The following is a 24,185-nucleotide window of genomic DNA, read 5'->3' as shown; positions in this document are numbered from 1 at the left end:
GCAGAGAGAGAGAGACAAGGAGAGCGCAGAGAGAGAGAGACAAGGAGAGCGCAGAGAGAGAGACAAGGAGAGCGCAGAGAGAGAGAGACAAGGAGAGCGCAGAGAGAGAGAGACAAGGAGAGCGCAGAGAGAGAGACGAGGAGAGCGCAGAGAGAGAGACGAGGAGAGCGCAGAGAGAGACGAGGAGAGTGCAGAAAGAGAGACGAGGAGAGCGCAGAGAGAGAGATGAGGAAAGCGCCGTGAGAGAGACGAGGAAAGCGCCGTGAGAGAGACGAGGAGAGCGCCGTGAGAGAGACGAGGAAAGCATCGTGAGAGAGACGAGGAGAGCGCCGTGAGAGAGATGAGGAGAGTGCAGAGAGAGAGACGAGGAGAGCGCCGTGAGAGAGACGAGGAGAGCGCCGTGAGAGAGACGAGGAGAGCGCAGAGAGAAAGAAAGAGACGAGGAGAGCGCAGAGAGAGAGAGAGATGAGGAGAGTGCAGAGAGAGAGACGAGGAGAGCGCAGAGAGAGAGCACAGAGAGGGACAAGGATAGGAGAGAGAGGAGTGCAAAGTGAGAAAAAGAGGAGGGGAGGAGATAGAGCAGAGAGGGAGAGAAAGAGAGGGAAGAGTGGGGGAAAGGGAGAGGAGAGAGTTGAAAATGGTATGTGTCTTCCCCCCCCCTTCCTTCTTCACTTTCAATATACAAGGCAAATAGTGTACCTGGTCAGAGGGGCAACAGCAGATACCATAAAGGAGGCTGAGGTGGCGGGTCCATTGGTGGAGGCAGAGGCGGCAGGTCCCGTAGAGGAGGCAGAGGCGGCAGGTCCCGTGGAAGAGGCAGGCAGAGGCGGCAGGTCCCGTGGGAGAGGTGGCGGGTTCTGTGTGGAGGGAGATCGGGCAGAAGTGGGTCACGTGGAGAAGACCATGGAATATGAGGCCGCCAGTCTGGCGGCAGGACCTGCAGGCAGTAGCAGGTCACATGGAGGATGTGCCTGCCAGGCAGCATCATGATCACACCAGCTCTTCCTTCCTCTCTGCTGTTTCTTGCGCCGGGGCTGTCACATGACGTGAAGTCCCGGCAGCAGCATTAGGAGAGGCTCAGACAGAACTGCGGGTGGGAGGAGGCGGGCCACTAGCTCTGACTGCAGCCACCCACCTCCAGTGACGCTGCCTGCCACTGTGTGGCTGAGCAGCCCCTCAGCCCGTCACTATAGTGTCAGTGCATGCGCATGCACAACCGCGGCGGCGGCCTCACTAGTGTCGGTCCCCGGGAAAGTTCCCGGCAGATATAATGGCCAATCCGCCCCTGTGTAACGCCGACTCCAGCTGCCGACAGTAGTAGCGCTGCCTATATGTAACGCCCACTCCAGCTGCCGACAGTAGCGCTGCCTATATGTAACATCCACATCAGTTGCCGACAGTACTACGCTGCCTATATGTAACGCCCACGCCAGCTGCTGACAGTAGCGCTGCCTATATGTAACGCCCTCACCAGCTGCCGACAGTACTACGCTGCCTATATGTAACGCCCACGCCAGCTGCTGACAGTAGCGCTGCCTATATGTAACGCCCTCACCAGCTGCCGACAGTACTACGCTGCCTATATGTAACGCCCACGCCAGCTGCTGACAGTAGCGCTGCCTATATGTAACGCCCTCACCAGCTGCCGACAGTACTACGCTGCCTATATGTAACGCCCACGCCAGCTGCTGACAGTAGCGCTGCCTATATGTAACGCCCTCACCAGCTGCCGACAGTACTACGCTGCCTATATGTAACGCCCATGCCAGCTGCTGACAGTAGCGCTGCCTATATGTAACGCCCTCACCAGCTGCCGACAGTACTACGCTGCCTATATGTAACGCCCACGCCAGCTTCTGACAGTAGCGCTGCCTATATGTAACGCCCACGCCAGCTGCTGACAGTAGCGCTGCCTATCTCTGACGTCCACATCAGTTGCCGACAATTGCGCTGCCTATATGTAACGCCCACGCCAGCTTCTGACAGTAGCGCTGCCTATATGTAACGCCCACGCCAGCTGCTGACAGTAGCGCTGCCTATCTCTGACGTCCACATCAGTTGCCGACAATTGCGCTGCCTATATGTAACGCCCACACCAGCTGCCGACAGTACTACGCTGATTTTACAGATGGAACCAGCCTCATTGTTGTCGCTGGTGCACCAGATGCTCCGATATGGCGAGCAGCCCGCCAGCATAAATGGACACGCAAGCGTCTCGGACGCTCGCATGTCCATTGCTGGGAATGGGGCGGGCAAGCATCAGAGACGCACACATGCCAGAATCCCCAGCGCACCGCGGTGATTGGCGCTTCGGGGACAGGTACAATGAGGATGGCTCCATCTGGACATAGTTTGGTAACAGTATTACTCGCTCTCACACACATTTTTTTTTACCTTAAACTCTGTGGCAGCTCATCCTCTCCTGTCAGCCCTGCTGTGCTCCGATGTAGCTCCGCCCCCTTGTCCCGTGTGGCTCCGCCCATTCGTCCCGTGTAGCTCCGCCCCCTTTTCAATGTCTGCTAGCTGACGCTAAAGTACATAGTTAAAGTGGGGTTGGGACATGGGAGCTGGGATGGGAAGGAGCCTCAGGATGCTGGCGCTGCTGTGCTGCCTATAGTGTGACAGGCAGCAGCAGCCACGCACTGAATGCAGCAGCAGCAGCAACAGGGGGGGGCGGCGGGGGCTCTCTGCTCCTCCGCTCCTGGCTCCCCCCTGGGCTCCTTTTATGTTGTGCCCGATCCTCGTGCGGCACCCCCGCTGTCTTTGTAGCCGCAGCTCCACCACCTGAGCTGCTGCTGTTTGCTCGGCTGGCCTCATCTCCCTGTAATGCGGGGAGCAAGAAGAGGGGCAGTTATGCTGGAGCTGGGGAACTGCTTCCGTGCACGGCCACTGCTACCCATAACTCCGCAGTGGCCGGCCCCTTCGGTCATCACATGCAGATTTCAGCCTCAGGGTCGGCCGGCCTCCCGGGAAACTTCCCGGTGCCTTTAATGGCCAATCCGCCCCTGAATATAATACATAATTATATGACATACAATCACACAACAAAACCAAAACAAAAATAATAATTAAATTTTCATCGCGCCAGATTCTTTTTAACTAAGCTATGTTTTAAATTAACTCCAGAACACATAACCTATATGATTGTTTAACAAAAAGAGTGCGCCCACAAAGCGTTTACTGTCTTTTGGTTTGCATCTCTGCAAACACAAAAAAAAAACCACTTTCAGTTGGTGACGGGCACACTTCACCTTTCGGTACTTATGTAATATCTGGGCTCCCGTTTTTCTTATGAGGCCGCGTCCCCTCACGGGGCTCGCTGCGCTCACCACGCTTCGGGCACGGTGGCTCGCTGCGCTCGCCACACTATATAAAATCAACTCCATGCGTAGTTGGATAGTAGGGGTATGAAGAAATGGGGTGTATTTAACATGGGAGCCCAGATAATACATAAGTACCCTCCTTTCTCCTACCAATATAAGGTAAGAGTCCTACATGTTTGAGTTTGTCACTATCTGCACCTTGAAAACGGGGCTGAGTACCCGAAACGTCGGCTACTTCTGCACTTATTTATGCTTTCATAAAAACAAAATTTATTCACCAGTCTGCGAGTGCCGCCATCGTCTGTACTTGTTATGATAATTCCAATCGGAAGGCACCGCAGCAAAAAGACGTTCTCCTGAGGAGAGAGTGCCGGTCTGCACACTCCATACTTGCCTACTTTGAATTTCACCTCTCCAGGAGAAGCCCGAAGAGGCAACACGTCAGTGAGGCGGGAGCAAGGCTGAAAGCGAAAATGCAGCGTGTCATTTTAGCCCCACCCCCTCTCCGCAGTCCCGCAATTTGTGATAATAAAACCAGCGGGCAGCAAGGGGAGCGGGGACTATGACCAGAAAGCGGGAGACTTGCCCACCTTCCCGGGGGGCCGGGAGGCAGACCCGATTTTCGGTAGGCCCCCAGCCATTCTGGGAGGGTGGGCAAGCCTGATATATATATATATATATATATATATATATATATACACACACACAGCATATTTATGTGGGTGATTCATCAACGATCGTCCCCATTCCGATGGTGGCGGCTCGGGAATTTGCCTTAAGGTGCCCATACAAGGTGCATAGTTGCCGTGGGCATCTCATCGCACAGTACAAAAAATAAGTGCTGCGCATACTTTTTGTACTGCCTTCTGATCTTATCGCACACAAAATGCATGCGATCCAGCCAAAAACGGGTGCGATCATCGCACCATGTATGGGTAACTTTACTGCTCACTCTTGCCCTGTCTTTGGCGATCTGCGGAGGAAATAAAAGTCAGTTTAGACTTTAGACTGACTTATTTCCAAAGGCAGGAGAAATTATTTGGTGGTCGGCAACCATTGAATAATTTCTCCTGCTAGGGGCCGTGTCATTAAGGCAGGCCTTTTAATATATAGCCACACCCCCAAACCAAGCATTTAGGACCGAAACTCCACCCATTTTGTAAACCCCGCCCCTTTCATGTCCTCAAGCGTATACTGGGCACGAGCGTCTGAGCGATTGGAGAGGTGCGCGTGGTGTCCTTTTCCTGTCCGCTGGCTCGGGGACGCGCACAAGCTACAGTACAGAAGCGATGTGTGCGTGTTTCATATTTTTGTAACCCGGCTGCTCGGAGTCGTGGGCATGATGAGGTGACGTCACATACACGCATTGCCGCCGCAGCAGATTCGCGTTCCATTCATTTTGGCCGTCTCACTCTCCGTACGTACTGGATGTGTCTGTCCTCCAGCGGGGTCTGGGTTCCGTCTGGCCGTGTAATTGTTATTGATGTCGGGCAGGTGTGAGAGTGCTCATTCTCTGGGGTTCTAGCTGACGGGCAGTGAGATTCAGAGACGGGTGTGTCACTACATAAGTAATATATCATCTCCAGAAGACTGCATGCTGTAGCACAGGTCCCAGCTTATCACTGTGCTTCCCACCTGCCGTCCTTGTGCTGCCATACCTGCCGTCGCCATACCTGCCCACCTGCCGTCCCCGTGCTGCCATACCTGCCCACCTGCCGTCCTGCTGCCATACCTGCCGTCCCCGTGCCGCTATACCTGCCCACCTGCTGTCCCTGTGCCGCTATACCTGCCGTCCCCGTGCCGCTATACCTGCCGTCCCCGTGCCGCTATACCTGCCCACCTGCCGTCACCCGTGCCGCCATACCTGCCCGACTGCCGTCACCTGTGCCGCCATACCTGCCCAACTGCCGTCCCCGTGCCGCCATACCTGCCCGACTGCCGTCCCTGTACTGCCATACCTTTGCTGCCATACTTCCCCCAACTGCTGTCCCCGTGCTGCCATACCTCCCCAATTGCCATGCTTCACCAAATGCCATCCCTGTGCTGCCCAAATGCCATCCCTGTGCTGCCCAAATGCCATCCCTGTGCTGCCCAAATGCCATCCCTGTGCTGCCATACCTGCCGTCCTGGTGCTGCCATACCTGCCCACCTGTCTTCCTGCTGCTGCCATACCTGCCGTCCCCGTGCCGCTATACCTGCCCACCTGCCGTCCCCGTGCCGCTATACCTGCCCACCTGCCGTCCCCGTGCCGCTATACCTGCCCACCTGCCGTCCCCGTGCCGCTATACCTGCCCACCTGCCGTCCCCGTGCCGCTATACCTGCCCACCTGCTGTCTCCGTGCCGCTATACCGGCCCACCTGCCGTCCCCATGCCGCTATACCGGCCCACCTGCCGTCCCCGTGCCGCTATACCGGCCCACCTGCCGTCCCCGTGCCGCTATACCTGCCCACCTGCCGTCCCCGTGCCGCTATACCTGCCGTCCCGTGCCGCCATACCTGCCCACCTGCTGTCCCTGTGCTGCCATACCTCCCCAACTGCCATACCTTTGCTACCATACTTCACCAACTGCCATCCCTGTGCTGCCCAACTGCCATCCCTGTGCTGGCATATCTCCCCAACTGCCATCCCCGTGCTGGCATACCTCCCCAACTGCCGTCCCTGTGCTGCCCAACTGTCAGCGTCTGTTACCGCAGGGATAATTTATCTCTTTTCTGTATTAATATTACTACATGGCATGTTAGCTATACACAGTTACACACTGCAATCACTTGCATCTCATACTGCAATGGCTAGTCTGAATATATGTATATTTATTACGGTGTTCTAGAAACTCTTGTGGTTTTAGAAATATGCATCCTCCCCTATTACTCTGTATCGGGTACTGGTACTATAAGTGCACTATTTATTAATTTCTACAAGTCTAGGACTTTAAGGTGCCCATACATGGAGCAATGTGCTCTGTACTTTTTGTACTAGATTGCATCGCATGTAGTACCAATAGCATACAATTTGTGATCTAGTGCAAATAGTACGGGCTGCACATACTTTATGTGCTATGTGATGTGCGCATCGCACGGGGAAAAAAAACGCTTTGTGTATGGGCACCTTTTAGGCTAGGTACTAGTAATTGTATGCTACATTGGGAATGCCCTATGCTGGGACTGACCTTCTTATTTCTGTTCCCTTTAGAATGCACTGTGCCAAGTTTCCAAAGTGATTTGGATGCTCCAGCTTAGTCTGGTCTATGGGATATGTTCCAGATCCCCTTCCGCATTTTGTCTTCTGCCTGTTTGTCTTCCACCGTACCTGGTGTGCGGCTTAGTGTGTGGAGAATGTTCTACGCTGTGAGGAACGGACGGAATCCGGGAGTCTACAACACTTGGTATGAAATTATTAGCGGGATTACAGCCTGGTTATCTACCTATGGCTTTTGATTTGATGTTTTTTGTGAGACCATATGTAAAATGTATAATCTGCACAAAATAAAACATACAGGGCCAGATGCACTAAGCTTCAGAAGTGATAAAATGGAGAGTGATAAACAACCAGCCAATCCGCTCCTGCCTGACTTTTTTCAAACACAGTCTGTGACATGGCAGGTAGGAGCTCATTGGCTGGCTGTTTATCACTCCCCATTTTATCACTTTTGAAGCTTAGTGCATTTGGTCCTCAAAGAGAGCGCATCTATCAGTATATGTGTGTGTGTGTATATGTGTGTATATATATATATATATATATATATATATATATATATATATATATATATATATATATATATATATATATATATATATATATATATATATATATATATATATATATATTAATTAGTGGGAAACAACAGTCTCAATCCTGTAGCTTTATGGATATGGGTTTAAATTATGCAAATGTACTGTTCCATTTGCTATATCTGGCATTAATGTACTTGTAGTTCCACAAGCTTTGGAGGGCTGTCTCCCTGTAAATCGGACCCCTAGTGCACAACAGCGTTCATATGGCAGTTTATATCGGCTTACCGATTTAGAGCCGTATTATAATTTGATGAGCCCTCCGACTGCACACCGTCTTGTCTCCCCTCTGCTGACTATACACTGCACCATGCATCAATCAGCCCGTCATGTGCCGGAAAGGGAGAAGGCGCCGTCCGCTTCACTCCACCTGCTGTATTGCGGTCCTCAATTAATACCTTTCTATGCCATACTTTTTAATCTACCTTTAAATTTGGCCCCAGTGTGTTGGTAAACAAACTGGTCACCCGTTTCCAGGTTAGAGCATGTGGCGCAGCCTAGGCACCTGTAGTTGCTGGCTTTTAATGGGACTCTAATTTTTCTTGCAAGATACATCAGTATGGACTATGAGGTCTTTTATGTTTCTATCCCCATCTATAGCAATGAAGTAGTGTTTTATTCTGCAGACTGGACAGGTCCTGATCCGCTTGCATCACCGGCCGTGCCTTCTTGCTGGTGTTAACCAATTGTTTGCTGGATGTGGTGTATGTATTGTCCCCTATGGGCGATTGAGAGGCTTTCTCATTATTTACTTTGTTGGCTCCTGTCTCTGGTGTAACTAAGGCTTTGGATCTTTGCGCAGCAATGAGCGATCATATCCTTTTTGCTATAATGTTTTTTTGACATGACGATAAGTTGTTCAAGCCTATTCCCCCCCCCCCCCCCCCCCTCCTCGCTACATATTCTAAGTACCGTCAGGTACTGTGGATACAGCAGCTTGTTTTTGAGAGACTGCGGGTGATGGCTTGAAGCCTGTTGCAGATTATTGCTTATCCCTTGTACAATGCATTGTTCGTAAGTTCTTGACCGATTACAAGCCCACGAGAGTGAAGGATGCTGGGATAAAGACTAATTGCATAGCCGAGTGTTAGGGGTCCTACCTGCTTAAGTTTCTCAAGCAAGGTGGCATATATAATCTCCAGAGACAATTGCAAATCTAGCGCACTAAGCAGTGTTGCAGAATTATTATAGTTGGAGTACAGCTGCGCTGTCTAGGTGTCCAATATTAATTGTCACCAACTGCTTTCTCTTTGTATATGCTAACAGGAGGTACACAATTCCTCTTAATAGAGAGCTGCATTTGTACTCCAAAATATAAATAAGAATAATCGTAATACCACAAATTGATATACTAGCAGCAAGTGTGTACATAATACCTAGTAAAAGAAACCAGTGTTAAACCAGCGCTACTGTGTGACGTATAGTCACAATTGGTCTTTCTGTTACTACGTATTATGTACACACTTGCTGCGGCTGGGTGACTGGCAGAAGATGGTGATTGGTTGCTGACATTATGTGTATAATGGGGAGTATCCTCTGTCAGTCTCCCATCCGCCAGGCAAGTAAGTATTCAGCGTCTGTAGGCAGCTGGTGGCCAACTATTAGGACTGAAATTGTATTGGCCTTGGGGGCGTATGGCCCCTGGCCCAGCCGGTTCATGGCCTGACTTCAGTAACAGATCAGTTTATACATACTATTAATATGTCAATGTTTTGTTTGTCTCAGGGATGAATGCAAGGAACAGGTGGACCGCTTCCCTTTGGCCAAATACAAGAAGTTTGCTTCAGAGGATGACGCCTGGCAGTTTGTAAGGGACACTGGGGGAGTCGCCTCCAATTCTAAAGAAAGTAAGATGTGTCAGAATTACTTATGGACAACATTCCCCGGAAACGTGTGTGGGGGGGGGGGGGGTAGTGCTTTAGGTCACTCAGTGCTGTAAACATCTCAAAACTCCTCTACACCTATTTCCCTCCTGAAAAAAGTATTGACATGCATATAGTCACTTTATACCATTCATGTATTGGTTTGTTAAAGTGCCCACACACTAGAAAGATCTGCGATCGTAAGATGTGTGCATAAATTAGCCTTCAGATCTTTACCAAAGACTTTTCTTAAGATCCCGTGTGCGTTCCTATGGATCTTTTGTTAAATCTTCTGATCTTTCATGCAGCACGTAAGATCAGAAGATTCAGCTAAAGATCCACGGGAGCGCGCATCGGACCAAAATCGGCCGATTTTTGACCGGTTATCGGTAAACATCGGACGATATATCGGCCGATTTATCGTAAATCGGACAAAAAATCATTCTAGTGTGTGGGCACCTTTAGACCTGTGTATTACAGATTTGTGAATATTATACTTCTCTTCATATTGGCATAATAAATAGGTCTGTATTATGTTCCTATAAAAGGCACTGTAATGAACCTGTATATATTGGTGACTAGTTGTGCGGTGTTTGGCAGGTGCTTAGCTCGGCCACTATATAGCATAGTAAATGTTTGTGTTCTATTATATGACATCACCATGTAATGCATGCTTTTGTATCATCTCAGCTGAGATAACAATTGGGTAGCTGCTACTTTTTCAGTTGGTCTAAACATGGGAAAACCTAGTTCTCTGGAAAAACATGTTAAGTTCAACCACATTTAAATAAACTTTTATCTTGTGTTTCTCCATTCTGCTTTGTAAGATCGTATGCGTGTTAAAATGCACAATAAACCCAAAAGTTTGGTTTCCTCTCACTTCCACTAGGGGGCTCTGGGCTATAGATGGTAATAAGTGGAGCCTGAACTTCTAAATAGTCTAGGATTTTGACTGGACTCATCTCCCTTTTATTTCTCACCTAACTCTTGGTTTAAGTGCCCGATTGAGGCGGGTGTTCTTTTTTTGCTGTTGTAGCCTGTTGGTTTTATCTTTTTTTTTTTTTTTTTTATTTGCAGCAGGCAGACTCTGGTCTAAGCCCTTTATGTGTTTGATGACCTTCTTGCCGAAAATAGTTTCCCGGGATTTCATAAATCAACCAGTTGTATGTCTGGCTTTGTCATTGGATGGCTGCTATCTTATGCCATGTTCACACTGCCAGTGCGAACAATACGGCTTGCCTTTCTCACTGCTAAGGGAAATTCCTGGGTGAAGCAGTTCTGCCTGGTAATTTGCCTTTTTAACAGTTTTTGTTTTGCACTGTGAACGGGTCAACTCGTGTCTGCATCCCCGGTTTTTCAACCCGGGTAAAAAGCAGGGTTGGAGACTCAGGAATTTCGACATGGGTTGAACCATTCACAATGAAACAAAACCTGTGTTAAGTCAAATTACCGAGTCGATATGGTAGACCCAAGAATTTGCCTAGAAGGGAGAACTGGGCATTAGGGGTGAGGCTTGTTGTATTTTTGGATGTGAACTTGCCCTTAAGGCCTATGATCATTTCACCACTGCCATTCATAAGACAGACAGTTTGGCCATCATTGGAAGTGTAAAGTTTCTTGTTGGCTTCATGCTATTATTTGATGGGTTTACATTGCTGAAGGCCAGTAGGTTCCTTTCACGGTTACAGCTCATTACATTCTGTAGGTGGATGCCTCTTGGGTTGTGCGCCATGGGTTTTCTGCAGACCAAGTGTTGGCCACCTGGCCTTCCATGCATACTTCTGTTCATTCTAGCAACCTGCCCCTAATTAGTGAGGTGGGCGTTATTTAAGTTTAGCTGTAGCGATACAAAAAATGTAGCCCAATCGGTCATTGAAAAATTAAAGTCCCAGGGCAGGAATGATTCCTTGTAAGTGATTGCCCCATTAAAAAAAACATCTAAGTTCCTACGGCAACCTACACGGCCATCGCACTTAGGCAGCATTACATCCTGCCCTCCATGTCCACCATGTAATCATAGAAAGGTGGTGTGTGTGTGTGTGTTTTTTCTCTTCTAAAATAACTTCAATACTTAATCAAAATGTAGTGTGGCTTTTCTTTGAATTTTAATAACCACATCTAGTTTAAAAGTAGACTTGAAGAAAGCATTTTAGGATTCAACCTTACATTTATTTTTCACAATTTTATTTTTTATCTTTCTCCTTTACAGGTAACAATGTTGTGGTCCAGAGCTCTCCTCCACAGCCGGTTCCTCATAAGAATCCTCCTTACCGGGCCAAAAGACCCCTTCCTCAAACCGAAAGCACCTCAACTAGTCGGTCTTCTCCTAAACGGATCAAACTCATCGATCCCAGCTCCCTGCCTTCTTATAAAGGGGAATTCACTCATATGGGTATATTGCTCTAGATATAGAGGCATTAAAGAATGTATCCCCCCCCCCCCCCCTTTGTTATAGATTTCAGTAAATCATTTTTTATGGGCAAAGGTGGGGCAGATGTAATGTGCAGAGAGAGAGAGTTAGATTTGGGGGAGTTATTTTGTTTCTGTGCAGGGTAAATACTGGCTGCTTTACTTTTACACTGCAATTTAGATTTCCATTTGATCACACCCCACCAAAATCAAGGTGTGGTCATTAGGTCGACATGGAAAAAGGTTGACATAAGTTCTTTGGTGTTTTTTTCCTTTTCTTAATTAAAAAAAAGGTGGTTTTTCATACTTTACTATCCAAGTGGTCATAGAGTGAGAATATAATTGTGCCCAAAGCATGGTGAGCGAAGTGGTAGACTTATACAATGTCCATGTCAACTTTAAGTCGACAGACACCAAATTATTTTTTTTTAAACAAATTCATGTCAACCTAGTGACTGTTGACCTATGACCCCCCCTCCTCCCAAATCTAACTCTGCCCATTTTACATTTTCCCCACCTGCAGTGCAATATTATGGTTTTGGCCATTTGCTAAAAAAAATAATATTCCTAATAACCCCCAAAGTTCCTTTCATGTTCCAAAGCTTGGACTTTGGAAACCTCTCCACCCAATGGAGAAAGCAGTGTATCAGATCACTTGTGATGTGTCTGTACAATTTGCCACTTTTAAAATAAGTAACCAGGGAGGCAAGATCGTTTGTTATCAATGCTTTGCATGTTAATCTACATATGTATAGGATAACGCGCCTCACCACCATCACGTTATGGTGCAAGAATATTTTAAGGGCATCCTTCCTAATTTGTCATTTGATCCCACAAAGTGGTCTATGATCTCTGTTTATACAGTAGGTGTTCTGAAGCAATGTTATTAGTCAAACCGTGGGGAGTAAAGGCCCCCACACACTAGAACGATTTGTTGGCCGATTTCCGACCGATCGTCCGATATACCGGGCAATTTTTACCGATAATCAACAATAATCTGCCGATTATCGGTTAAAAAAAACCAATCGGCCGATATATCAGACGATCGGCCGGTAATCGGCCAAAAAATCGTTCTAGTGTGTGGGGGCCTTTACTGGTGGAATATATAAAAGTGATCTAAAGTTAGCATGGGATCTGCTTAAAGCTGTTAGCGTAAGTAGGGCACAGTTGCATTGCTTAACTGGTAGTACTTGAGAGAATTTACAGCAAATGGCCTGACCATCTGTCTGTCTAGTTTCAATACTGTTCTCACTGATACTCATGGCTTCCAGTATTTCTTTAAATTTTTTATTGTAGGTTATGTCCTGGACTTGTCCATTTCCTGCCCATCACTGCTTCGTTCACCCCCTCTGTCCGCTGCTTTGTTCTGATCGCACCTATGCCCCTCCGCTCCCTGTGCTCTGTGCCACTCTGTCCCACGGCATCCTTTCACAGCTGTGTACTTTCCTCGCAGTGATTCCACCTACCCAGCTATGGTCTGTCCTGTCTCCCTAGTAGTGGGAATTGTTGGAGGGTGGCACTTGCCATGGCTCCCACTGTTCATGTATTCTGGAGATAGATTTTGTAGTGTGAGACAGAAAATAATCTAACATAATTATAGTGAATGTGTGTCTAAAATATCTGACAAACATTAGCGTTCTCTTTTTTCACAGTATTATTACAACAATAGAGTATGATAAATATCCAGTAGTAACACTGATATCTTGACAGGCGACGCCACAGTTGTGTACACGGACGGATGCTGTTCACGTAACGGACGACTTAAGGCACGTGCTGGAATTGGTGTTTATTGGGGTCAGCATCACCCTCTGTAAGTGAACTCCCTATTTTTGTATTAACCTGTCCAATACTTAAGGAACACCTGAGTGTCCTGTCTTGCACACAGCGATCCGGTTCTTTCAGTATTGGAGCGCTCTAGTAGTTATTTCCACACTATATCACCCAGCCCAATATAAACCTGGTGGAAGGGCCCCAACTCCCCCATACTCACCGGCACACATGCTGGGGCAACCTTATTAGACAGAGGGGAGTCTCTCTGATTCCCGTTCTGGTCCATCCCAATCAAGTAGGTTTTGTACATGGTCATCAAGCAATCGACAGCGTAGGACTAACCCAAACCATAAAAGGGGGTAAGCTTTAAATTTGGGAAACCTAAAATTGCGATTAGCACAGACTGTCTTTCTCAGGATTCGGTATGAAATCCCGACAGTGTCAAAATACCGACATATAGAATGTACAGGTGAAACCGTCAACGTGACTTTGGGTCGACAGGTCGCGAGGTGGACATGTTTTTTTTTTCACTGTTTATTGACCAGAATGTCGACACAGTCGACATGGACACAGTTGGAAGTGAACCGCAGCCACTCGCTTCGCTCACGGTGCCTCGCTATGCTCAGCACACTATTTTATTCTCCCACCAGGTCCTAGTGGATGGTAAGGCATGAAATACCGCCTGTCGGCTCAAAAATCAGTGAAAAAACCCATGTCTGTCGACCCAAAGTCATGTTGACTGTTTCACCTGTACATTCTATATGTCGGTATTTTGTCCTTGTCGGGATTCTGACTGCATCCCTCTTTCTCATGATGTCTGATCATGCTCCCTCACTATCTTATCTGTTTAATGAAATAATACAATATCAAGCTATCCGGCTATAAAATCGAGGTGAAGAAACTGATGTCCTTGACTTCTCTATCCCCCAAGACCCTAAAAGTGAATTTGGAGAAAACCTCACTTTCTATTAGAACATACTTGCCAACATTTAAACCCTTCTCTCTGGGAGAAGCCCGAAGAGGAGACTCTCGGCATCACTTCTGGGGGCGGGGCCTGATGTAGACATCATCAAGCCCTGCCCCTAGAACTTAAAACATAGAACATACTTGCCAACATTTAAACCCTCCTCTCTGGGAGAAGCCCGAAGAGGAGACTCTCGGCATCACTTCTGGGGGCGGGGCCTGATGTAGACATCATCAAGCCCTGCCCCTAGAACTTAAAATCCCCCCCCCCCCCCGATTTGCTGGGCTTGAGGAGGGGGTGGGGCTAAATGGGGATATTTGTATATTTAGCCCCGCCCCTCCACACGAAAAGCCACAAATTGCAGTAATCCAATGAGGCGGCCGGGCAGCTGCTGGGAGATGCGGAGGGTGAGGCAGAATCGGGGAGGATTTGCCCACCTTTCCGGGAGGCCAGGAGGGTGACACGATTTCCGGGACCCTCCCGGCCAATCCGTGAGAGTATGCAACCCTGTATTAGAATAGGCTCCATATAGTATATTTGGGAATCTCTGTTACCAGGAGTTATGAGTAGCTCTATCCAAAATGATTACCGCATTTTAAAGAAGATATGAACCTGCTGCCAAGATCATTAAACTTATTTCAAACTCTACCAATACGGGTGCCTTCCTATGTCTTCAATGCATCGCAAATTCATATGGTCTAATAGAGGGAGACAGGAAGTGTTGCAGAGACCCCTCCGCCCCTTTTTTTTTTTTTTAATAAAGATTGGGTAGTTCAGTGACTGCATTTTTTTTTTTGTTGCACGAAGATCCAAGTTCATATTCTAGATTCATATTCTATCATGGGGCAACTTGAGCCTTCCTGGCCCAGGAAAGTTGCTTTCAACCCTTTTTAATTTTTTTTTTTAGGCACTATGTGAAATGCAATACATTGATTTGTGTAAATATACATCTTGTGCAGTTTCATTATTAGTCAAGAAATAGTGACCGCGATACATATATGAAATTTAGATGATCATAAAGATTGATTCAGTATTAAACATTATACAGGTATAGTCATTCAAGTTCCATGACCCAAGATACACTATCTTAAATAGTTGACATAGTAATTTACTATTGGAAGCTAATACATATCTTGTCATCTTGCACCAATAAACTGTATGTATAAGCTAGATACAATTTTTAATAATAATAATAAAAAAAAAAATTAATTAAATGCGGAGGGTGCACGGTACGGTGGTAAAATGCCAGCAATAGCACCTAAGCTTGCCCCCTGGTTTCAGCCCAAATGGGCAACATCACTTTTCTTCTTTTAAAAAAAAAAAATCTTTAGTAAATGTACCCCTTATTGTTAGGCTGCCATATAGAGAGAGATCTGCTTTTTAACCCCTTCCCGACATTTGACGTACATTTACGTCATGGCCGGGAGGTACTTCCCGACACATGGCATAAATGTACGTCATGAGTTTAAACTGTCACTGCGTCTCGAGACGCAGTGACAGAGGGACGATGTCTGCTGTCCCTGACAGCAGACATGTCCCTGCATGCCCAGGGGGGGCTGCGATGCCGCCCCCCCGTCGGCGATCGCTGTGATTGGCTGTTCAGTGTGAACAGCCATTCACAGCGTTTTCCTGTGTTACCAGCGAATCAGACGCTCGGTAACACAGGTGTCAATCACCGCCGGGCGTCAGGGGGCATGAGGGGGTCATCGGTGACGATGACACCTCACCCCACCCTCACCCCACCTGCCCCCAAGGCTGTGATTGGTCCGTGGGACCCACGGACCAATCACAGCCAAGGCGCGACATTTAAACTGACGGTGACTGCGCTGCAGACGCCATTCCGGTCTGGAATAGCGTGCAGAACGGTCACCGTGCCTGCCTGCCGTGAATACCGACCTGATCCTTGCTAATACTTACCTGATCCTTGCAAATACCTTACCTGATCACCTTATCACTGCTTGTAGCGTGCTGGACGCTTCCTGGATCTGACTTCCTGAGACTTCCTGCTGCTGCTGCAGTGTGATAGAGAGATAGAGAGAGAGATAGAGAGAGATAGAGAGATAGTGACAGAGAGAGCTATATTTTGTGTCTGCTACCCCCCCTTTTTGGGGGTGCAGGGGTTTTCTATATATAAATAACTGTCAGTGCTGCTGCTGCAGTGTCATACAGTGATAGATAGTGATAGATAGTGATAGATAGTGAGAGGTAGAGAGATAGAGAGATTTGTGTCTGCTACCCCCCCTTTTTGGGGGTGCAGGGGTTTTATTTTATATATATAACTGTCAGTGCTGCTGCTGCAGTGTCATAGTGATAGATAGTGAGAGATAGAGAGATAGAGAGAGATAGTGACAGAGAGTGATAGAGAGTGTATATTTTGTGTCTGCTACCCCCCCTTTTTGGGGGTGCAGTTTTTTTTTTATACATATAACTGTCAGTGCTGCTGCTGCAGTGTCCTAGAGTGATAGATAGTGAGAGATAGAGAGATAGAGAGAGATAGTGACAGAGAGTGATAGAGAGTGTATATTTTGTGTCTGCTACCCCCCCTTTTGTGCTGATCAGTATATCTGTGCTGATCAGCAACTTTTTGGGGGCGCAGAGGTTTTTTTTTTATATATATATACCTGTCAGTTGCTGCCAGTTGCACTGTCAGTTGCACCAAAGGTTGTGCACCTGCTGCCCCTCACTGGTAATCAGTGTCGCATCACTGATCACCTTTTTTTTTTTTTGTGAGTGCTGTGGGGTCTTTTTTTAATTTTTTTTTTACACACACTGATTTTGTGGGTGTCCTGTGGCCACTGTGCGCCGATCAGTGACGTACATCACTGATCAGCTTTTTCGGCACAGGGTTGATCAATTTTTTTTTTTTTTTTGATCAGATTCCTGTTGCCTTTGAGCGCTGTTCAGTGACAGACGTTACTGACCAACATCTGTGCTCAATTTTTGGCGCAGGACCTTTTTTTTTTTTTTTAACCCCTTCAATTTTTTATTTTTAACCCCTTCATTTTTTTTTTTTTTTTATTGGTATAAAGTATTTTTTTTTTTCTGCACCACATACACACTACACACTACATACCCCCCGGATTGAAATAAAGTTTGTACCCCCCCCTACACTATACACGTGTTGAAACATTTCACTACCAGTAACACAAAAATAAAAATGTCCTCCCAAATGTCCTCCCAAATGTCCTCCCAAATGTCCTCCCAGTCATCCAGGAGAATGTATTCAGTGGAGGAGGCATATGCCATGCTTGCCTCTGACTCTGACACAGGCAGTGATGCAAGCGGGGAATTTGAAGGATTCGTCTTAAGCTCCTCTTCCTCCTCTGGTGATGAGGGACCCCCTCAAAGACGCCCCCGTAGATCAGCTGAGATTCCCCCCCCAATAATTGATCTAGTATGGAAAATTGGTGAAACCCCTGGGGGTTTGAAATGTACACTATACCCCTAGATGAATTCCCTGAGGGGTGTAGTTTTCAAAATGGGGTGACTTGTGGGGGGGTTCCACTGTATTGGTGCTTGGGGGGTCTTGCTAATGCGACATAGCACCCACCAAAATTCCACCAGAATCTGAGCTGCAAAATCCAAAAATCACTCCTTCCGTTCTGAGTCCTGCCATGCACCCAACTGGTATTTTTTGGTCACATGTGAGGCATTGCCGTACTCGGGAGAAATTGGGGCACAGATTTTGGGGTGCTTTTTCTCCTTCATACCTTCTGAAAATGAAAAATTTCGAGCCAGAACTGCATTTTTGTGTAAAAAATGTAATTTTTCATTTTCACTGCCCACTTGTATCAAAATTGGTGAAACCCCTGGGGGTTTGAAATGTACACTATACCCCTAGATGAATTCCCTGAGGGGTGTAGTTTTCAAAATGGGGTGACTTGTGGGGGGGTTCCACTGTATTGGTGCTTGGGGGGTCTTGCTAATGCGACATAGCACCCACCAAAATTCCACCAGAATCTGAGCCGCAAAATCCAAAAATCACTCCTTCCGTTCTGAGTCCTGCCATGCACCCAACTGGTATTTTTTGGTCACATGTGAGGCATTTCCGTACTCGGGAGAAATTGGGGCACATATTTTGGGGTGCTTTTTCTCCTTCATACCTTCTGAAAATGAAAAATTTTGAGCCAGAACTGCATTTTTGTGTAAAAAAATGTAATTTTTCATTTTCACTGCCCACTTGTATCAAAATTGGTGAAACCCCTGGGGGTTTGAAATGTACACTATACCCCTAGATGAATTCCCTGAGGGGTGTACTTTGCAAAATGGGGTGACTTGTGGGGGGGTTCCACTGTATTGGTGCAACATAGCACCCACCATTCATTCCACCAGAATCTGTGCTGCAAAATCCAAAAATCACTCCTTCCCTTCTGAGTCCTGCCATGCACCCAACTGGTATTTTTTGGTCACATGTGAGGCATTGCCGTACTCGGGAGAAATTGGGGCACAGATTTTGGGGTGCTTTTTCTCCTTCATACCTTCTGAAAATGAAAAATTTTGAGCCAGAACTGCATTTTTGTGTAAAAAAATGTAATTTTTCATTTTCACTGCCCACTTGTATCAAAATTGGTGAAACCCCTGGGGGTTTGAAATGTACACTATACCCCTAGATGAATTCCCTGAGGGGTGTACTTTGCAAAATGGGGTCACTTGTGGGGGGGTTCCACTGTATTGGTGCTTTGGGGGTCTTGCTAATGCGACATAGCACCCACCAAAATTCCACCAGAATCTGAGCTGCAAAATCCAAAAATCACTCCTTCCCTTCTGAGTCCTGCCTTGCACCCAACTGGTATTTTTTGGTCACATGTGAGGCATTGCCGTACTCGGGAGAAATTGGGGCACAGATTTTGGGGTGCTTTGTCTCCTTCATACCTTCTGAAAATGACAAATTTGGAGCCAGAACTGTATTTTTGTGTAAAAAAAATAATTTTTCATTTTCACTGCCCAGTTGTACCACAATTGGTGAAACCCCTGGGGGTTTGAAATGTACACTATACCCCTAGATGAATTCCCTGAGGGGTGTAGTTTGCAAAATGGGGTCACTTGTGGGGGGGTTCCTAACTTTTAGCATCTTATGGTGCCTAGAAACCTACATGGTGCCTAAAAAATAATCTCATAAAAAGGAGGCTCCAAAATCAAGTAGGTGCTCCTTCTATTATGAAGCCTGTGGTTTGGTCACCGTGCACACTAGGGCCACATATAGGATATTTATGAAAACAAAAGAATTGGGGGAATCAATTTTCAGTCACATTTCTCTAGTAAAATGTACTGTGTTCCTTAGAAAAATGTATTAAAATTGCAAATCTGCAAAAAAAAAGAAATTTTGAAATTTCACCTACACTTTGTTTTAATTCCTGTGAAACACCTAAAGGGTTAACAAACTTCCAAAATGCTGTTTTGAATACTGTGAGGGGTGCAGTTTTTGAAATGGCATCATTTATGGGGGTGTCTCACATACAAGTCCCTCAAAGTCACATCAGAACTGAACTGGTCCCTAAAAAAATCAGTGTTTGAAATTTTCTTGAAAATTTGAGAATTTGCTATTCATATTGTAAGCCTCCTAGTGTCCCAAAAAATTAAAAGGAAGTTGAAATAATGATGTCAACATAAAGTAGACATATGGTCTATGTTAGTTATTCACTATTTTGAGTGGTAAGATTATTTGTCTCACAAGCAGAAAATTTAACATTTTGCAAATCGCTAAATTTTCCATTTTTTCACGATATTTTGGTATTTTTCACAAAAAAACACAGACTGTATCGACCCAAATTTACCACTAATTTGAAGTACAATGTGTCACGAAAAAACAATCTCAAAATCACTGGGATAAGTAAAAGCAAAAAAAAGTTATCCCCACTTAAGTGAGACATGTCAGATTTGAAAAAAAGGGCTCTGTCAGGAACGCAAAAACTGGCTCTGTCAGGAAGGGGTTAGTAAAGAGTATGTTCAAAAAATAAATGTGTACAATTGTTGCTTCATATAAAGCTTTGAGAAATGATCCCTCTTTCTGTGTTCTCAGCAATGTGGCGGAAAGGCTGGAAGGGAGGCAGACCAATCAGCGTGCGGAGATACAGGTGATCTTACAGTATTTATATTTGTACATACTATAGCAGATACTAATGATAAGCTTTGCAGCAATTGTGGTTCATTCATTTTTTTCCCTTCCCTCATCAAGTTAATGTAACATCAAAACTGCGGCCTGTGGTTGTATATATATTTTCACGGACTGCCCTAATACAGGCCAGGTTCTACAGCCGTTGTGAAGCTAGAAGTGCCGGTACACCTTCCCACCAATCAGTTGGCAAAGCATGCTGGGACATGTAGCTGCACAACCGCTGCAGATCAACAGCTTGGCGTTGCCTGCTATAATACAATATTGAATTTCTTTCCAACACATACAAAACTAAAATGACTTGTGTGTTACATTGTGTATAATGCATGGTAAATGGAATGATCTCCTAATGTTATATGGCCACTCTCCCCTTCCCCAGGCAGCATGTAAGGCGATCGAACAGGCCAAAAGCCAGAACATCACAAAGCTTGTGCTGTACACGGACAGCAAGTTTACAATAAATGGTGAGTAGAGGACCAGTGACTGTTAGCCTAGTGCTCTTTTCCATCTGTCCTGCATAGAAAGCGTTCTATAATAATGTCACTCTGGCCACCAGGTGCCACTAAGTGGATACATTCCTGGAAAAAAAATGGCTGGAAGCTGACCACCGGTAAAGATGTCATAAACAGGGAAGACTTTGAGAAGCTGGATTGTGTTGCACGCGGCATTGATGTTAACTGGGTGAGTGACGTGTACATTAATAGCGAGCGAGTGGGGGCGCTTATGTCTGTGCATGAAGGGGTACTTTTATATATAAGCAAATGGACAATTTATTATGTGCTATTGCTTGCATATCAGACCTACAGGTCCCGATGGTTGTGGGACCTGGTATGGTCTTTTATGCACACGTGCAGCTCCCCTTTGTGAATGGCTTCGGCAACTTGCATATTCGCTGAGCCGTTCGCAGCTTGCCCCTGTTCTCTAATGAATCGGGCCTTTTTTTTTTTTTTTTTTTATACAAGGAATAAGGAGATTTAATAAAGTTGGCTAAAATACAGTGCTCTTGCCAGTGTTGAATAATCTGTGAAGCCCAATTTTAACAAATAAACCTACTTAGGGGATCTTCATTTCTAGCCAATCATGCTAGGAATAGATTAGTCTGATATTTGTGCGTCCGGCAGAGGTTGTGTTCCCAGGCTGTGTTAATTGACTTTTTGCCACATTGCTAGTGATTTGGGTCTTTAAATGATTTCCTGTATTTGTTATCAGTGGTGTTGCTGGCTATTAGAGGATCACTATAGCTACATATACAGTAAGTGTTGAGTCGTTCACATAATCAAAGTGTTCAATTAACCAGTTAAAGACTCTTAATTGCTCTGTTATGGGACATGTCTGGGTAGAAGATAATCTGGAATGTATCGGTTACCTCTAGCATGGTGTTTCAGAAGTAGAGATTTTTCTTATCTTTATATGGATGCCTGGTAATGGGGAAACACAAATGGGGCCTATTGAAGAGGGATCACGGCAGAATGAGCCCGACTTTAGAAGCGGTCTGGCTTGTTCTGCCGATAATGGCCGTGGAGTGCCGCGATCCCTGCCACAGGTTGAAAGTCCGAGAGGGATCGACAGCCATGATCATGGATTGCATACCCCCCCAAAGAAGCATGTTAGCTGCCGGTATATTGCTGGTAGCGATGTTGCTGGAAACATCACAGTGCAAATTTGGCCCAGTGCTGTGCCAGAGTGAGTGCTGTGCTCAGGAGTAATTCAAGTAAAATAAATTGTGCGGTCACTGCCTGTCTCTCCAGTGCGCGTCTGGATACACTTCTCATTTGGGGCATTATATTGGGGATATTATATTGGAGATATTGGGCTGTATAATATGCTGGAAGTTGGGGCCCATACTGAAAACTAAGGTCTGTGTTAAAATGTTAGAGAGCTTATATTTGCAGTTCTTATACAATATCCAGATCCTCCAATGCCAGATTTGGAAGAGGGGAAACAGGTTGGGGCAGTGTTGTCCCTATTTCTCAATCTTGTAAATGGCTTAGCCCACAAAATAAGCTTCCTTCTCTAATGTAGACTCTCCGGTCATATGTCTTGGTTGCCTTGCATAGTTAATCTTCTATCATTGGGTTGTCGGAGATTTTTGAAAAACAATAATATTTCATTACGGCCTTTCATTTTAGATGCATATTCCAGGCCATGCTGGTTTTGAAGGAAATGAAGAAGCTGACAAGCTCGCCAGAGCGGGAGCCCAAAAACCATCCTCAGGAACCAGCGAGCTGTGATACAGACTTCTTCATGTATAGAGGAAAATAAATGGACACTTAGAGGCCTTATGTTTTTCATTATGTTATAATATTGATTGTCAAATGTTCAGCACACCCTAAATCCGTGGTTCTCCATACAGTTCATGGTTCCCAGGTTACACAGCAGGTGCACAGTACTCGGACACCTGTTAAAAGATCCACAAGAGAAACTAATTCTTACACTTGTGATCCTGTAGGGAGACCTTGGAAAAATTAGCTGTTTGGGGTCCTGAGGACTTAGTTTGAGAACCTACAGACTAAATATGCATTAGGTCAGATTATCTCCTCACAATTATGTATTGCAAACTACGCACTATTGTGTTTAATAGATAAACTTTTTGTGTAGATTTTGTTCATTTTAATATATTTCGAATGAATCCTGTATAGACAAAAGCCCCAAAACTTTATTTTCTGTTTTCGGGTAATGCGATCCAGGTGAATGCACTGAATCAAAATGTCTAATATATGTATTCAGTTTGGCTCTTTAATGGTTTTATTTCATGAATGGGATGTAAATAGTACTAATGTGCTCATTGTGTAAATGCTAGAAATTATAGCATATATTTTTGTTATGTATTTGCTGGTTTTGTAATTTTGAGATTAAAACGCCCCGAGGAATGGGTAACGGCCTAAATGGCAGTCAATAGGTCGTTGTGAGGTTTTTTTCATGGGTTTCTTTTTGGTGTAATTTCATTACGTGGACCCCAAATTAGTGTACAGTGTAGCCTTACGTAATGTATAAACTTTCGGCCAGGTGCCACACTCCAGTACTGCTGCACCCTGCAATTTTTTTACCATTTCCAATTTAGTCCATGGGAATGGTAAAGTATGACAACACCCCCCCCATCCACTGCATGCTGAGCAAGTACAGCGGCATGCCATACACTTACGCCATCTCTGGACTGTTTTAATCAACAGCCCCATCAGCTCCCGAGGGGGGAGAATTTCGGTGTTGCCGGTGCTTAAATGATAAAACGGCAACTCTCCTCCGATAGTGATTGGTTTCAGCCTCCATGTTATTTTTTTTTCCTTTTTCTAATAGCATTGTGCAAAACCACTGATGCAGGTCTGCTTTACAACCACAAATTGTGCCTTAATTGCTGTCATTTCTGCGCTGACGGAACTGGCTCTAGCCTCCGTCGCAAGCAAGTATCATGTTGGCTCAATTTGCTGGTGAAGAAATTGACAATGTGCAGTTTTTGCACAATTTTTTTGTGGCGCTCCAAACTAGAATATTTGCTTTATGGTTAAGTTTCATTAAAATATCTATTTTATTAAACAGGCATAAAAACTTAAGTATTTGTCCTTTTGTTCTAGGCATAGTGATAAACCATTACATTGCTGTACTTCTTTTTTTTTTTTTTTTTTTTTTTTTGAATACTGTTTATAGGGTGCTACAGCAGCACTGTTGAAGGGTGAAATGAACAAAAGCTAAAATCAGGGTATCAGAGAATTAAGTAAAATACCCAACAGCTAACCATATTGCGGCATAACTAGAGAACATTACGTTAATTACACATGTGGACTAAGGCACAACTAGTTAAATGTTTTTTCCAGGTCTCCTCACAGAATCACAAGTGACTTAATTAGCTCCACCTGTGGATAATTTATAATGTGTCAGTCAGTAATGAGTGCACCTGTGTCCCACCTAGGTTATCTAGAAACTGTTGGTAGCTCTCGAGGACTAAAGTTGGCTACCACTGG

General features: G+C 45.6%; 1 protein-coding gene across 7 annotated transcripts; it reads left to right on the top strand.

Moving 5' to 3' along the window:
- Positions 1–4,537: 4,537 nt before the first annotated feature.
- LOC146064693 (ribonuclease H1-like) lies at positions 4,538–23,777 on the top strand. 7 transcript variants are annotated; one of them, XM_083178494.1, is made up of 9 exons: positions 4,538–4,670; positions 6,514–6,706; positions 8,838–8,959; positions 11,184–11,366; positions 13,094–13,193; positions 20,137–20,191; positions 20,609–20,693; positions 20,786–21,035; positions 21,084–21,111. In XM_083178494.1, exons 2-9 carry the CDS (start codon positions 6,576–6,578, stop codon positions 21,094–21,096), a joined length of 939 nt encoding a protein of 312 aa, XP_083034620.1. In that variant the 5' UTR covers positions 4,538–4,670; positions 6,514–6,575; the 3' UTR covers positions 21,097–21,111. The 7 variants fall into 7 exon arrangements, with proteins under 7 accessions (XP_083034620.1, XP_083034625.1, XP_083034619.1 ...); XM_083178499.1 differs by lacking the exon at positions 21,084–21,111 and adding an exon at positions 22,359–23,777 and having other exon boundaries at positions 4,603–4,740; positions 20,786–20,910; XM_083178493.1 differs by having other exon boundaries at positions 4,603–4,740.
- The last annotated feature ends 408 nt before the right edge of the window (positions 23,778–24,185 follow it).

Source organism: Crinia signifera, chromosome 3, assembly GCF_055691185.1.
Source record: "Crinia signifera chromosome 3, ASM5569118v1, whole genome shotgun sequence".
Classification (NCBI taxonomy): Eukaryota; Metazoa; Chordata; class Amphibia; order Anura; family Myobatrachidae; genus Crinia; species Crinia signifera.
This window is presented reverse-complemented; position numbering and strand designations above follow the sequence as displayed.

What these genes read in the sequence shown, in the direction of transcription:
- LOC146064693 (XM_083178494.1), top strand. Translation starts at nt 6,576, where the DNA reads ATGTTCCAGATCCCCTTCCGCATTTTGTCTTCTGCCTGTTTGTCTTCC. An exon ending in TGGGGTCAGCATCACCCTCT is followed by an intron (nt 13,194 to 20,136) that starts GTAAGTGAACTC and finishes CTGTGTTCTCAG; the next exon opens with CAATGTGGCGGAAAGGCTGG. An exon ending in ATCAGCGTGCGGAGATACAG is followed by an intron (nt 20,192 to 20,608) that starts GTGATCTTACAG and finishes CCCCTTCCCCAG; the next exon opens with GCAGCATGTAAGGCGATCGA.